At 38.5% G+C, this 17,100-nt stretch overlaps 1 protein-coding gene and 1 long non-coding RNA gene across 8 annotated transcripts in view; one reads left to right on the top strand and one right to left on the bottom strand.

The window, feature by feature from the left end:
- MACROD2 (mono-ADP ribosylhydrolase 2) overlaps positions 1-17,100 on the top strand; it is a 987,478-nt gene that overhangs the window by 149,184 nt on the left and 821,194 nt on the right. For all 7 annotated transcript variants that reach the window (XM_081906344.1, XM_081906343.1, XM_081906345.1 and 4 more), the window contains exon 4: positions 9,552-9,581. In XM_081906344.1, coding sequence (XP_081762470.1) covers positions 9,552-9,581 — 30 coding nt within the window. The remainder of the gene's footprint in view (positions 1-9,551; positions 9,582-17,100) is intronic.
- Positions 9,387-11,880, bottom strand: LOC309367361. Its single transcript, XR_014167087.1, has 2 exons — positions 10,977-11,880; positions 9,387-9,602 (listed from the first exon to the last, which is right to left on the bottom strand). It is a non-coding gene; the product is annotated as an uncharacterized lncRNA (long non-coding RNA).

Genomic DNA, 17,100 nt, shown 5'->3' with positions numbered 1-17,100 from the left:
ATTGAACATTAAGTGGGACACAACTGGGTTTGTTTGTTTGTTTGTTTGTTGTATATTCATTTTGTGCTTATTAGTTTCATTTTATATAACAAACACTATCAAATATAATCATGCTAGAAAATAGATTACTATAAGCTCAGGTGAAAATATGACATGTTGGCTTTAACTTTTCAAGCCGAAGATCAACTGCTGTAAAATGATAATGAGAAGACAGTTTCACTATAGTATATTGGCCCCTCTATAATTTCTCAGTTGCATATATGTTACTTTTAAAGGTATTTCTGTTCTAAATGTCTTCTGATATATGTGTAAATGCAATTTTTAGTCATTTATGATTTTTTAAAAGAGGTTATAAGAAATTCTGGTGTTAACTTTTTATTCATGTCTTTTTATATTTACATCAGCATCGTTGAGCAAATTTGATATTTTGCCCTTGTTTTCCCCCTCTGCCCTCTTTGTGCCTTTGTCTGGAAGACATTATACTCATTTATTTTCCATTAAACATAAACATGATTGATTGATTGATTGATTGATTTAAGTCCTCTTTTGTGATTAAGAAGCTGTAAGAAAAACCCTGAGAATATGAAGTCATTACTGGTCCCATCCTGTGGGTGCAAGCTTCACTGAAATTGATAGGAGTTGTCCTTGTTCTTGGAGAGATCCCATTCATGCCAAAAGTACCTGATAAATTGGTCTATTGCATATATGTTATCGTCTGTGTTTATTTTTTGTTGTTACTGTTTTGTAAGATAACTATTGCTTATTTCTACACTGGATATGTTTGCCATAAAAAAGTTTTTCCTTCTATAGACTTGCTCTGTGGGGAACATTGCACTTTGCTGTATGGTTCCTTATATATTTCCTTTGATTAGTTATGCCAGTTTCTCTTTTTATAATTTTATCATCATTTACCTTTACTGGATCAGAGAATGTTCACTGTTCTAATTTAGCTAGAATGAGATCTTTTATCTGAAAGGACATACTTTTTACTACTTAGATCAGGGTAGTCCAACTTTTCATACCAAGTGGTCTGCTAGGGTACTTCAACATGGAATCCCAAGGTCACACAATGCCGTGTCACGTCATGGTGGGGAACAAATGTTGCTGAGGCTGCATGTTGGACCGCCCTGACTTAGAAAACCCCCCACTATGGATCCTTTTTTCAGTTCTTAGAAATGGATCTCAGTATTATTTGTTAATGCCAAGGTTCCAAATAACTTTATTGTGCTAGCCATTGACCATGACAAATCTGAATCAAAAATAAATGCAAGCAAAAGGGATGCCACGCCACAAATAATAGTCTCTATTTAGATCTCTGAGTCTCCCTTACAGTTCACTGCTATATTGTCCAGGGTCTTCTTTCTGATCTTTTTGGCCGCAAAAACAAAAAGGTTGACTTTATGAGTCACTGAAGCATTTGCATTGCTAAGAAGTCATAGGACCTTCTCTGCTGGGAGAGACATCTTTCCTGTATGGATGGTAGGGTGAGAATTCGCCTCCTGGATCCAGTGTATAGTGGGCAATATAGTTAATAGTGCATGATGTGAATACCAAGAACTAACTTAGTTGGTCTTTAAGGTGCTACTGGAAGGAATTTTTTTAGTGCATGATGTCTTTCACTTGCAGTTGCCCATATATACAGAGTTTGTCTTTGTATGGTACCCTGTTATATTGTCTATCTAGGATGGTAGAGGACATAGCTTGAAAATGCAGCTCAGTAAAAGCTGGCCAAAGATTCGACATAACTGGCTCTAAAATGGATTGTTTTTAGAAGGAAAGGAGGAACCAGGAAGAGTTTTTGGAGGATTTGATACTTGCAGATCATGTAGTAATTCTGTCTAGTGACACCAATCGCTTAATTGGCACTTGTCTGTGGGCGCGGGTGGCGCTGTGATCTAAACCACTGAGCCTAGGGCTTGCCGATCAGAAGGTCGGCGGTTTGAATCCCTCCGACGGGGTGAGCTCCCATTTCTCAGTCCCTGCTCCTGCCAACCTAGCAGTTCAAAAGCACATCGAAGTGCAAGTAGATAAATAGGTACCGCTCTGGCTTGAAGGTAAACAGCATTTTCGTGCGCATGCTGGCCACATGACCCAGAAAACTGTCTGCGGACAAACGGCTCCCCTGGCCAGTAAAGCGAGATGAGCGCCACAACCCCAGAGTCGTTCTTGACTGGACTTAACTGTCAGGGGTCCTTTATTTTTTTACCTGTGGATATAATCTCCTCTAGCTTGTGGAAAAAATAAGAGTTCAAGTAACATTGGATGTTAGATTTCCACCATCAGCTGTTCTCCAATTCTGCACAACACAGGGCTGGCAAGCACTCACATGACATGGAGGGCCATCTTTTCAGGTAATTAAATCTGGTACAGTCAACTCCTGCAGTTAACGTTGGCAATCGAGCTTCCATGTGTAAGAGTGCAGCTGCTGTTCCCTTGGGTAGGGAAAACAGTCTTTTGAGAAATTAGTTTTGGACCATTTCTAACCCTTTAATAGCACTCTCATCCTTAACAACATAAAGCATTTGAGAGATCCCTTTACTACCAGATATTTTAGCACGGGCTGAAGGTGGCTTTCCCACCTTTTGTGAATTATCATGTCCGTAATCGCTGTACAGCTCTCGGATCAACAGGAGGAGTCTGTGTTCTATATTGGTGTTTAGGAGTTTCTCCCACTATCTGCTATGATTAATGGAGTCAAAGGCAAACAAACAAACAACTTACACTTTTTAATTCTAGTATACTTTCTGATGATATGATTTAGCAGGAAGCATCGGTTGATGGTGCTGAATCCTTCTCTAAATGTTGCTTGTTCTCCGTGCAGACTGTTATTTGTATGTAGCCAGTCAGTTAACTTTATTTGGAAATGCTGAGAGTATAACTTTGAAGGGATATCTAGCAGGCTGATGGGTGGTAATATTGTGGTAGAGATCTGTCTCCTTTTCTTGAAGATTGGAACAATGATGTTTGTCTTTCAGCTATGTTCTTTATATGTATAAATAGCCTGGCCAAAATAGGTAATCACCATTCCGAATGAGTCATGAAGAGCTCTGGAGGCGTCATGTTTTCTCCAGGGGCTTTGTTTTGTATTAAGCCTTCACTCATGTGTTTTAGTTCACTGGGGGACACGTCTCAACAGTAGCTGCTATTGATTTTTTCCATCCTATGCTGGTCAGCGTATTCTTAACCCAAACTATTACTCATGTGTTTGGGCTTGGTTATTGCATGTTACACATTGAACTTCCTCATAATTACTTCCAAGAAATTGGATTGCCGTGTCAGCCAAAGACTTTAAAATTGACATGTTCTAGTTGGAAGTCTGTCTAGCCAAGTGTTAGGTTCTGCCAAAGCTGATGACTAATTGTCTCTGTATATTGTTTCTATACCTGTCACTTCTGATGAGTTTTCTGTCTGTCATTTTTATAAACCCTTTCCATAAATGTCGCCATGGCTGCATCTGCATTTTCTTAATGACATTGTTTCAAATATTTATGCATTGCTAAATGCAAGGTATGGGAGCTGTTGGCTTTTAGCAGTACTGCCCAGGACTGGTCCTATCATTAGGCAGAGAGAGAGAGAGAGAGAGAGAGAGAGAGAGAGAGAGAGAGAGAGAGAGAGCGCACTGCTGTGAGGTATGAGATAGTAGCAGAGTGTTGGAGGACAAAACTCCCAAATGAGCCTGCTTCCCCTACAAGCATTGAAGTAACGTTCAGCAATCAGTCTGGTTGGCTTTTGTATTAAGAATCTGGCGGGCACCATCTGGTACTGCAGCAAAATATATTGGGCCAACCCTGGCCATGTCCCAAGTATCTGCCATTGTTTTATCTGCAGGAATGTAAAGAAGATTATGGTAACTCTCCGTTATAAGTGAATAAATGAATATTGGACTTGTTTATCCACCAAACATCTGGTTCAAAGCATTTGACTTCGTTGGATGTACCATTTATATGTAATGGAAAATAGTACATGATGGCATATATCTTGCTATTATGAATATCTTTGCTAAGAATCAAGATGTGAATCAAGAACAGCTTAGTTTGAATCTCATCTCATGAGCCTTGCACTCACTAGGTAACCTTAAGCAAGCCACTGTTTCCTTGGCCTCACGCTCCCCCTCCCCAACTATAATCTGCAGCTGATAATACTGACCCTATCTTGCAGAGTTGTTAAAACGATTGCAACAAGGTATTCTGTGCAAAGGACTTTGAGCATGCAAGAGCACTATATAAACTCAACATTTCTGATAGTGTTTGGAAATATAATAAAATGCAGATTATTATGTACCCAAGCAATGTCCCTGCTGAGGAAATGTCAGTAATCTTGCTTTTGTGGAACAAGCCATAGAAATATTTACATGCAAAGTCATAATATGGGAATGAATAGAGCCATGCAATAGTTGTGAACAATGGGACACATCCTGAAGAAAAGAGAGAGTTCACATAGAATTGCTGACAGTGTTACCTAGTCTCATCAGAGAGTCAGCATGAGGTATTGTCTGTGTACAGCATAATTTAGGAGGGTTATGCATCAGGTACATGGTTAATCAGTGTTCACTGCTTAGTCAGTGTCTATGATTGATGATTTCCTTTTAATTCTCAAGCCCAGCTTTCTGCTCAACACATTTTATTCATAATGAATGTACAGATGGGCATTCCAATATTCCATGTTTGGAAAGTGATGTATATATAGTAAATGCTTTTAGGGTATTTGCAAAGGTGTGTGAAGATTGGTAAGGAACATTACTTTTATAGAGTATTAAAAAACAACAACACATGTGCACGCACAGGGTGTTTTTCAGCCTGGTTTAATTGCCACCATGAAAGATAATTTGGTTCACCCTTATTTGCACATCATGTCATGTGACTTGGCAAATGCACTCCCCCTCCCAGCCAGACCTTGATTCAGACAGGTGCTTCCATGTGCCTCTCCCTCTTCCCAAGTTGTCTCATGTGCAGTGAGCCAGGTACATTAGCAGCTGCCCTGAATCTAATGTCTGGCTTGACATCTTCTCTGCTCTTCTGGCCCTGGGGGAGGTGGGACTTGGGATTTGAGAGATAGCCGGAAAGCTGTTGTGGAGACCTCTGGTCATGGGACAGGGATGTCTGGATCCCATGGTTCTTCAAGGCCACTGGCAGTGTGTAGATCTGATGGGTACTTCTGTGCCCCCCCTGCTCTCCTCCAAGGAGACCTCATTCAAGTTATTGGCAGGACTGACTGACTCTATTTTCTCCTATGTGTGGGTGTGTGGGGAGAAAGAGAGAGAGAGAGAGAGAGAGAGAGAGAGAGAGAGAGAGAGAGAATGGTGAAAACAAAAAAATATAAAAAGGTGGAGGTGCTAAGGAATGCAGTTAAATTACGGTATATGAAAATGACCTTGATCAAACTATATTTATGAAATATGGTTAAAGTTCATGTAAACTATTTTGACTTCTATCATTATGCAGCACTCAGAAGAGCTCCTTGCTCTCATCGGTGCTACCTTGTTCTCGATTTGTTTGTGTGTGTATCACACACAGCAGATCAAACAAAATAGCATTGACAGGTAAAGACATCTCCTGAAACATGTGAGAGGCAATGTAGCTGCCTGTATTGTAAATTGCTGGTACCCTTCTCACCAGCTGTCACCTTCTGTGATGTTTTATTGATGAAACGAAAAGTGTCCCTGGTTAAAGAATGCCTTCCTTCTCTCAACTAATTCCAGATTTAAGGGTTGAAAGTGTGTGTGTGTGAGAGAGAGAGGGGGGGGGGAGAGAGAGAGAGAGAGAGAGAGAGAGAGAGAGAGAGAGATGTTTTATCTGTGTGTGTATTTTGCAGTTAACCAATATAAACAAAATATTTGCTTTTCAGTATGTGGCACTCAGATCAATACAAAAATGTGAACTGAGTGTTAAAGTATATTTTATTATAGCAACAGATGCTCAGCTGCATGACATAACAGGGTTTTTTGTTCCTCATCAAACCCATTACTGCCTGCTGAATAGATGATCCAGAAAAAAATTAGCATTTTTAAAGTGGATAAATGTCTGTTTTTCAGAGAATGTCATCAATGCCGCTCATTTAAATTGTTTACAGTGTTACAAACATGTTATCTCTAGAGATGCTGTAGAAATAGAGTGCTTCACACTAAACAAACCACACAATATTGGCAACTTGCATTTTATTGTGAGAAATTTTTATGTACATTTTAGAATAATGATTTTTATTCTTCACATATCTAAGTATGTAATGCAAAAAATGTGATTGTGAATATGGAATTTGGAAACCTTTGAACCAAATCATTTAACTGATGGAGTTTTCCATAGTGAGAGACTTCTAAATTCGTTATATGTTTGATGTTCATTCCCACCTTTCCAGACAGTGTCATACAATCAAGCAGCAATCCAGTGTTTGAAGCAATTCAGAATTAAAATATTCAGCTCACATATATTAGCTAATAGCGAAGTGAAGAATTGGCATGAGGCGCATGTGTATATGAAGAATTGTAGCTTGAATTCTGCTTAAGGCAATGGCTTTTGTGAAGCTGACAGGAGTCTATTTCAGTCTTTTTAGGCTCCCAGCAGCTGAAATCCTGGTGCTTGCTACTAACCCTGATCTCCTTCCCTTGTGCTCTTATTACCTAGGCATATGCAGAACATCCCTTTATTTCTGTGGATTTTCCTACTTTTTCTGCCCCATGATCTCAAAATAACTGTAAACTGAAATCCTTGCTTTTAGGAACTGCAGTTGTAAAGCAGATGGGCCCCCAAATGCAGATGCTGCTCACTACTTTCAGTGGGTTGCTAATCTGGGTGTGCATCCAAACATATACCCCACACTGAACCCTGATTTTCATTGGGGTTAGGTATACAGGTGCACACCCCCATTTGTAATGCCTCCTATACCCAGCTAGCTTGCACAAGAGTTTGCACCTCCAGCCACCAATAATTCCCCCTCCCTCGGGAGAATGAAATTCATAGAATCAGAGTTGGAAGAGACCATGAGAGTCATCTAGTCCAACCCCCTGCAATGGAGGGATATTTTCCCCATTGTGGGTCTTGAACCCATAATCCCGAGATTGAGTCTCATGCTCTACTGACTTTGCTATCCCAAATAATAAAATTGATTTTCTCATTGGGATTGGACTGTGCTGTCAGTCTCTTTACTGAAACTTTCTCCTATAGGCATTTTCACAGCTACATCATGTTAATTAATGGTTTGTACATAGATTTAAATGCCCTCCCCTTAATGCAAACCAGCAGGCTAGTTTCCACCTGTTATATTTATTTTTAGTATGTATTTTTTATTTAAAACGTTTATATACCTCATTTTACACTTTTAAGGTTTCAGAGTGGTGTTTTTTTTGTTGGCATCCGTCTGTCTCGAGAGACAATGGAGTATGCCTCTGCGGGTAAAATCAAACAGCTGTGTTAGCAACACCGAAGTGGCCTCCCCAGGGTGCAAACCTCAGCAGTGTGTATGGAGGTCCTGGACTGCCCAGATGACAAGACACTTCGCTGAGGTGGTCCAAAGGAAAGTGGACCAATACGGTTGGCACCAACTCGGCTGCAGGGGTTGCTGGAAGGAGGTGAACAAGGCGCCATCCAGCCATTCACTCTGGATTTGTGTAGGGTTTACTCCTTAGCCTATACTTCTCCCGAAGATATCCTTCAAGGCAATGGAGGTTTAGGACCAGAGTTTTCCTTTTGCTAGATGAGCTACCTTCTCAGGTTCACGAGCCCCATCGGCCCCTCATTGTGGTGGGAAGGTAAATGGCTTTTCCATGCGCTCTGGTTTCCGCCATGGTGTCCCGTTGCGCCTGAAGTGGTTTAGTCATGCTGGCCACATGACCTGGAAAGCTGTCTGTGGACAAACGCTGGCTCTCTCGGCCTCAAAGCGAGATGAGCACCGCAACCCCATAGTCGCTTTTGACTGGACGTAACTGCCCAGGGGTCCTTTACCTATTTACCTTTTACATCTGTGCATGTGGATATCACTTAATCATGATTCAGGTGCTTTCCTCAAAAAAGATGATTGTGGGAGGGCGGGAAGAAGAGTTAGCTGAAACACATTCTTACTTTTCCGTGGTGATCCTCTCTGATGCAAGAGCAGGCATACGCTTCTGTGTTCAATTCATGCCTTTAAGCATTTAAAAGCCTCTTTTCACCTACAACTAACTGTTGCTAGTGCATGAAGGAAGAGTGCTTTTATTCCATGTTACTTCTTGTGTTATGCATTGGAGGTTATCAGTATGTTAGCAGGAAGCAGTTACTATTTTGGGTTCATTAAATCTTCAATTAAAAAATTTAGTCCTTGATATATGTAAAATGCTTAGTGAACATGTAACAGAGATATATGTACATGTTCACACGTACAAAATTCATATGTACAAAATCATAGGTACAAACTTTTGAGTGCAAGATAATGTGCAAGGACACCCTGTGTGCTTCTCTGTTGTCACATTTTAAAATTGACAGTTTGGTCTCAGTGTGAGAGGTTTTGTGAGCTGATTTCAAGGACTAGAGTTTGAGATGAAATAAGCAAAAACTCCCATACACTTGAGGGAGATATATTGCATTGACAGAATGATGGATTTAGATGACATTTGGGGGGGATTTAGTACTCTCCTCCTTTGGTCTCTAGTTTTCTTCTTTTGTAATGTTTAAACAAATGTTGATTGATTATACAGAGGTGAAAGTGATATCTTAACAAATACATCTGCTGTGATAGTAATGTGGATTTTGGTTTGTTTGTGTGCTCATGGATATGATTTTATATGTGTTACTTAAAGTAGAAATCTTTTGTAGGCTTATCAGCAGCAAACATTATATTTGCTTGATTGTTTATTTATGTAACGATAATTTTTACCCTTTCTGACGCATACCCAATCGCTCTAGGCAACTTACAACAAATAGATTACAATTTCACAATAAATATCAAGAAAGAATGTAATGGAGTTAGAGGGGAGGACGGATAAATCAGTCTCTTCAGGTGTCATGGATAGAGTATTTCTTTTGGTGATTAATTGTGACGCTCTGAACTCCTGGGACTCCTGCTGAGAAATAGGTGATATGGAAAATTTACCTCGAGTTTAATTTAGAGGTGGGTAAGTAGCCTTGTGCTCACCCACAAAATCAACTGTTCCTCCTGAGCATTAAAGTCAAATGCTCAGAATTCTTCCAGGAGGTTCACTCAAGGTTTAACTTTACACTTGAAGGTTTCAATGCCAGACTCAGCACAGGCACTGGGGGATCCTAGCAACAGTGGGAAAGATCTGGATAGGTCTTTACTTATGCAAGAAATGGCACTCTACGCATTCTTCCCCACACAGGTTCATGGGCCTTGCCTTGACAACTAAATCTGTGACTGTACTGTTATTTCATTTTTGTCTACATACAAATAGAAGCTGCATATTGTTTTGTATGTAATGTTTAATTTAAACTTTGCCGAAAGTCCTTGTGTTAACAGAAAAGGTGAACTGGCTTTATTTTTGTTTTTCTATTGTTAGAGAATATTAAAAAAACAAAACACGCAAAGCTTGCTCTGATGTAATTCTTGCTTCTCTTGTTCTTCCACAGCTAATTCAAGTCTTCTCGGAGGTGGCGGTGGTAAGTTTGGCCTCTTTTCTCCTAAGTGTTGCAAGAAACAAAAAGTATTTTTTTGAAATAAAACTCAATCAACAGAACATCCGACTGAATAAACAGGCAAGAATCTGACCACATGCTATAAATTTAAACATCTTCAATTTTTACAATACAGATAATCACTATACATCCTGTCTAGCAGAGGCTAGGAGTTGTTTTTGAGTATGGTAATTATGTAAAATAACTCATAGGTTGGTATCACTATAATCTGACTAATCCCCAACATAAATGCAAAATGCCTACTTTGTTGAAGGTTCATTTCATACTGGAAGAATTCAGTTTGGGGAAGAAGTTGAAGGGGCAGTAGGTAGGAGTGTTGGGCTTGTGAATAATTTGCCATCAGTGGTTGTTTCTGTTTTAGATGTATTGTAAGTTATTTCAAGAAGAATCTCAACTGATACTTAAGGGGTTTTTGTGGTTTACTTGCTCTGAACTGGTGAGAGGCAAAATAACTTGACACGTGATGCCATTTCTATCACCGCTTAGAGAAATTCTAACATATACCTCTCCATTTCCTTTCCCTTATCTTGCTTTTGGTATTAAAAGCTTTGCAAAGTGTATATAACAGTTTTTTTGAGGTGTGTGTGGGGGGAATTATGCTCCTATGGGTGTGAAACATGGGGGGTGGGATATGGAGGAAACAGAAAGTCTCTGATAGATATGTTATAAATACGAAAGCAGTAGTCACATTTTCTAAGCTTCTGTCTTGGCTATAGTTATAAGGGTCTGATGATCTTCTGCAAATGGAAAGGGGGAAACCATTTAACAGCTGAAGGCCACTTGATGCTTTTAGTGTTGGAATCATTCTAAGCATTGTACTTGTATGATTGACAGCATTGAAAATTGACCATTTGGAGATCAATATGTGCTGGTTTGGTCTTCAAATGCATTTGTTGCATCATTGAGATGGAAATAATATTTTAGGTACAAACCTAACCTTATTTGTGGATGTGGTGACTATTACTTTTATTATGGGACCGCAGAGAGCGCGCCAAATGCAATGCTTTCGGCCCCTGCAGCCCTGAAGCTTCCTCTGGAAGCAGCTTTTGATACGCTCTGAGTTTTGACAGTTCAGGATGTAGCAGAAAGATGTGATGTTGGGGAAGTCTCTGTCTTAAATGTGTCATATATCTCACAGCATTATCAAATGCTATGTTATGTCAGATATTTGCCAGCCTGTATCTGCCATGTGGTCCTTTTGGTTCTAATTGTGTTGCAATTTGAAAGTACGTGAGAACTAATGAGGGGCAATGAAAGTGTAATAACAAATTTGACTCAAAAGACCAGAAAGCTCAGATTAATTCTGGTAGGCTACACAGTATTTATTTATATCTAATATTTTTAAACATTTATTACTACCTCTGGGGCAATTGTGTGATGCTCCTCATTCTTACAATAAGTGAGATGAGTTGAATTTTATTCCTCAGAGAGCTTGGATTGGATTTGCATAGGTACTTGGTACTTTCATCTTGCTAAAGAGCACTTCAGTCATTACCTACAAATGCTGATCATTTTTATTTCAGATTGACAGTAAGGCTTTTTGTCACATTTTCCTGGTTTAATGGCAGTTGTTTTTTCTAGAGGTATTGTAACCATTTCCTGCCAGTTAAAAGCAGAGGCAGAATACCTTTCTCCTAGCTATGCTTACCCCCCAGCCCAAACCTTTTCATATCCAAAGAATTAAACAATATGGACACAGCAATATACCAAAGCTAATCAGTTTGAAGTCCTATTGATTTCAATACCAGAGATTTAAGAACATGCTTAATCCTCTGATTGAGATCAGTGGAACATAAGTTTTGACTAGGTCATGACCCATATGTCTACATTTTAACCTTGACTCCTATCATTATTTGGATACTTAATAAGCTTGTTAAGACAATGAGACCAGGGCATGAGCATAACAGTACTCTCTTTAATAGTGATTCCCATATTTCCTCTGACCATGGAGGTAAAATATAGCCATAATAGGTGGGAGCCACTGATAATCTTATCCTCAATGAATTTTTCTAATCCTTTTTATAGCCATCTGTGGCATTTGCCCGTTCGTTTGAAAATGTCTGTACAGGGGGAGAGAAAGGTTAACAGGTAGACCAATTGAAAAGCCAGAGGTAGAGCCTACCTGTTTATAAAAAAGGCTTAGCCCGAGGTTTGGGTGTAGTTGTTGGTTGGTTTTAGTGGGTTGGTTGGTTGGTTGGGAAAGGCAGTTGGAAAAGCAGTTGGCAGACAGTTGGAAATAGAGAGACAGTTAGTGCAGTAGGTTCTTGTGGGGGGGGGGAGGTAGAAGAATTAGAGACACGATAAAATAAGACTAAGAAGGTAAAGAGTAACAACGTTTTGAATGCAGTTAAAGTTTATTTGTGTTTTGAATAAACTACACTCTTCTTTGTTAACTTAAGAACCTTACTGAGACTAAGTGATTTACTGGGGACGACCTGGTTGGTGGCATGGATTAGTGGTGCATGGGTCAGTAGTCTGTGAAATGACCGGGGGCTCTGTATGAACACCACACCATCCAAGTTGGTGGACACCACTACCTCTTGTGAGAGGTGTCCCAGTCCAGTTCTATATTTTAGCAATCTCCAGAACAGAGTCATAATAACAGCTGTGTTCTGAAAGCCATTCTTTTGGTAATTTATAATTTGAATGCTTTATTAAGGAGAATTTTGGGAAACAATTTTTTAAAGAATTGTTCAGTATTCTTTGTATTTCACTTTTCAGGTCTTAATTAATTTCATTATATCCATCAGTTAAGTGTCTCGATGTTTCTTTCTTATTTTCTTTTTGCTGGTAGGTACGAGTGTATTGCCTAGACACAGACTGTTGCTAAAAATGAATTGACTGCATAAAATATTTGACCTGGGGGCATTTTTTCTCCTCCTGTGACTTGACATGGCTGCTAAAGTTTGTCAGTGTGGCACAGAAAAAAAAAATCAAAAAAAGAAATCAGACATCTGCCAGGGGTCCTTTGATAAGCTTTATTACCTGCCCGAGGACAAAGCAGATAACTGAAATTTCCCCTAAGGGTAAACCTTATGAACCGTGTAGCAAATTACACTTACATTTTTTTGTCAGAAATCCCAGGAATACATATCTGACAGAGTGGAATTGTAGACTGTTCTTTCCCTAGGTTTTGAGGAGGTCCCTTAGGCCTTTTCATATAGTCTCATAAGAACACAGTACAATGAAAATATCTGGAAATCTACCGTAATTGAGACAGTCTGTCCATTAGCTCATTTGTGAGATTGCACTGTACTCACAATCAGGTATTTCACTTGAGCAGTTGTTTGTGCAACTGAACCTGTGCCTTGCAGATAGACTACCTAAATTGGCTCTAAGAGAGGTTTCTTCCTTGTAGTTTACATAGACAGTTCTACCCAAAATTCTGGGGAAGTGAGAGCCTCTTTTGTGTGATAACATTCTGGTTTAATAAACCTATTTAATAATAAACTGAGATTAGATTCATTCATTCATTTTATAGATCACCCACATGGAATAAGTTGTTTAGGGCAGTCATACAACATTCTTCCCTAAATCTTTGTAAGACAGATATGTTCCTTTTGGGGATGAATGAAACCTTGCAAATCAGGCAGTGCAGTGAGAGGTGCTGTTATCTGACCCATTTTCAGTTTGTCTTGCCATCGTAAAGAGTCCTTGTAGGAGAAAACGAGAGTTATTTCACAAATGAATATCATTTCATTGTTGGTAACTTAGTGTTCACTGCTGTTCACCATTGCATGATTAATGCACATATGTCTATGTCACATGTGAGCCACCCAAAGCCAATAACTAAAATCATTGGCAAAAATGAGAGAAAGAAAGTGTTTAGTTTTAGCTGACTAGTAGCCTTTGTAGTTCCATTATAATATCCGTTATATGAGACAGAAGGCATGGATATATTGAAATCTTATAAGATTGATGGATTTCTAAAACTGCCAATGTTATGAGGAACTTTAAATATGTTTAGCATGTAGCAGTTCCTGCAAACCCCTTTCTGAGAATAATAGCATCACGAGGTACCCGGATGAAACAGGTGGTATCTGATAGCGAATTGTACATTTGGGCTGCCATCCATCCAGATTTTCCCGACTGATGTCAGGGGGGTTCCTTAAAAAAACAAAAAAAAAAAACCCCTCAAAAATTCAGGGGGCGGTTCTGTTTTTTTTTTTTTTTAAATTAAATACGGCAACCCTATTCTAGACACTCCAGGCTGACTGACTTTGTTTAGATTTATACCAGGCACCCCCAAACTGAGCCCTCCAGATGTTTTGGGGCTACAATTCCCATCATCCCTGACCACTGGTCCTGTTAGCTAGGGATGATGGGAGTTCCAAAACATCTGGAGGTCCAAGTTTGGGGGTGCCCGATTTATACCTTTTCTGATCCCTCCAGCATATGGTTGAAACTGGTCTCACTTATGCAGATCACCTTCCTGCTTCTTAAAATATCCAACCTGACTCTTTCAGATAAAGCCAATCCCAAATCAGACCATTTAATTTGGCCCAGACCATAACAATCTCCTTTGCATTAAACTGAAACTATGAACATCAGTTTAGAAGTTGTATATCACCTTAGCAATGTCAAAGTAAACAATTATTTTTTACTTTAGGAATTTTAATATATTTTTTCAGTTATGAAAACATCTTTAAAAATAACATAAAACCCCTAGAAAATCCAAACAGAAAATCTCTATTCCTCTCTCCTGCTTCAACCACCAAGCTCCCATCGAAGTCAGTCAGACCTACATACTGTTCCCCAACAGATACTTTTTTATCCATGTACCTTTGAACATTATTGGAAATGGATGGATTTTTGGGGGACAGTCACCCCATAAATACTCCACCAGTTGTAAAACTGGCACTTTTGAAAACGCCACAACTTTTGTAAGATGTCTAACTATCCAACCTTTTTGTACCTTGCAATGTAGGTATTTTGACATGGGCTCTTGGAGTATGAGAGTTTTGTCTTCTTGCTGATTACATGGTAGGGCTCTTGCTTCCTATAATGAAATCACTAAAAAAGAGAGCTATGAAATTTCCCTTTGATGTGTTGTAGGCAGGAAACAATGTATTTCTTTCAGATAACTCCTGAATTTGTCTTCTGTTGGCATCTCTGGATATTTTGCAGCTGTACCTAATGGAGTCTCCTGCATGCTTGCTTTCCTCCCATCAGTTTCTGGAAGTGAAATCTCTTTGCTGATTGTTCTGGTACACATTTCAAGGTGTGCTTTTCATTCTTCAGTCACCTAGGTCATGAGTGTTGCTGCAACATCAAACAATGAGTGTTGCTGCGACTTTAAACAAATTACTCCCCATCTGTATCAGGAAAGATGGGAACACTGTATGCTATTGCAATGTAAAAGTTTGGAAACAGTAATGTTAAAAAAAGAAAACTAACAGATTGAATTTATGTGTGACATGTTTGTTGATAGCCATATTTCAGGGGTGCATCATTCTTCAAGAAGAATTTGGTAGATTTGCTTTGGGGCATTAAGTAATAAAATTATACTCAACATACTTCTGTATTAGTAACTGGTTAACGAAAAAAATACTTTTAAATTGTGGTGTGGTACTAGAAGATGCAAGTAACTACTTTTCAGATTAATACTACATTTTATCCTGATTGTGCTTTTTTTGTAGCAAGCTGTGTAGTTCAGCTACCGTTGCTTTGCTTGTAGTGAAGGAGAGCATAATACTGAAGTGAAACAGAAATAAAATTGCATTGTAATATATTAATGATATGGTGATGATCATGTACATAGTATCATCGCTAATCATACATCTAAAGACTGAGAAAATGCACCCTAATAAAATGTAAGTATTCTGGATTTTTTTTATATAAATAAAATCCTTTCTCACAATAGCTGACAGATACACAAATTGGAAGAGGTTTGCTGATAAAACTTTTATTGTGACAGCCCTGATACATTATTATTAGAAAACTGCAAACATAGTATAATTGTGCAAATTACATATCAGCAAATTACATATAGGCAATGAGCAATTAATTAGAGTTCAAATTTCATATTAATGTCAGCTACTTTTGCCCTTGAGAGCTGATCTTTAAGAACTGAATTCATAATTTCAATCCAAAAATCCAATATCCAAAAAATATGCTAAATAAATAAAAGGTATTTAATTTAGCTGTTCAGAGGTAACATGGTTTTTTTGTTAACATATGTATTTTCTGTTGTCTGTATACCTCACCACACATGTTTATTGCATGTAAATTGATAGGTGATAATATAGCCAATCACTTTTGAGTACACCTCTCTATAGAAATTATCTCTGAAACAGTGACATTGCAGATGCTCCCATGAAGAGTGTGACATATACTTTTTCAGTCTCGCTAACTGTTATGCAGACACTGAAAAAGGTTAGCAAGGATATCAAGTCAGCATACATCAAAATCACATCTATTTATTCATGTGTAGACTCATATTCTTGTTTAAACAGATAAAAAAGTTCTTAGGGTTTTTTTGGCTGCACCTGCATTTCATGCGTATCATAATTTCATTGGGATACCTTTCACCACTTTAAGTGGCTGCAATTCAGAGAAATTACTGTTCACTAAATATGTACTTGTTCTGTTGGTTTTAATAGATCTTAGAGTGTGTGTCTTTATTTTTGTCAAATTTCATATTTACTTTTATACTTAAGGAAGTTTCCTGATTTATAGTTAATATAGGAATGAAAAATATGCTAAATAAAGTTAAATAAAATAAAAAGGTTGTTGCCAGGCAAAAAAAATGTTGCAAATTCTAGTCTTTCCTCACAGCTTGAATCTAAAAGAGAGAATTTCCCAGTATTTTCCTTTTTATTGACTATTGCGTCCATTGGCCGCTAACTTCAGATCAAGTTAAATAACTCCCATTCCTGTTCAGATCCCTGCTGTTCAATTCCTTCCATTATGAAAGGGGTCCATTAACTTTTGTCCTATCCATAAGATAATTTGTCGTTTTATTATTTTCTTTGGGAGGAGAATGAGGATGGGACACAATTGCCCTAGATCGTTATCTATTCAGTGTTGTTCTGCAGGGTTTAAAGCATAGTTAGAAATACTTCACAGTAGTCTAAATAAACATCATGAGGTCTTATTTTTAAGATGATTGAAATCACTGAAGGAGATTAGCTTTACAGCAGTTAAAAATTCAGCTGTTCAGTTGAGCAGACTGCTCAGGAAAGAGGATGCTGCTATTTTGGTATTAACTGTAATAGGATTAGTAAGCACTATCTAACAATTGGTAATAATAAAAATGCAGAAATGCATAGATTCCTTCCCTGATTTGAAATACAAAGTGGAAAATACAGATAAATACAGCAGGAGAAACAGCAACATGCTGGCAAGTAAAGATTATGGCTATGAAAAGACCCCACAGCAGTTTAATGCCTATCAGGAGAACAACACTTTCTTGATCCAGTATGTATAATAACATGCAAGAGGTCACTGTGATTCCCATGGACACAGTAGCACCCTTCAGATC

The sequence above is a fragment of the Podarcis melisellensis genome (assembly GCF_964234715.1).
Source record: "Podarcis melisellensis genome assembly, chromosome: 3".
Classification (NCBI taxonomy): Eukaryota; Metazoa; Chordata; class Lepidosauria; order Squamata; family Lacertidae; genus Podarcis; species Podarcis melisellensis.
Note: the sequence above shows the minus strand (reverse complement) of the source record. Positions and strands in the feature narration are given on the sequence as shown.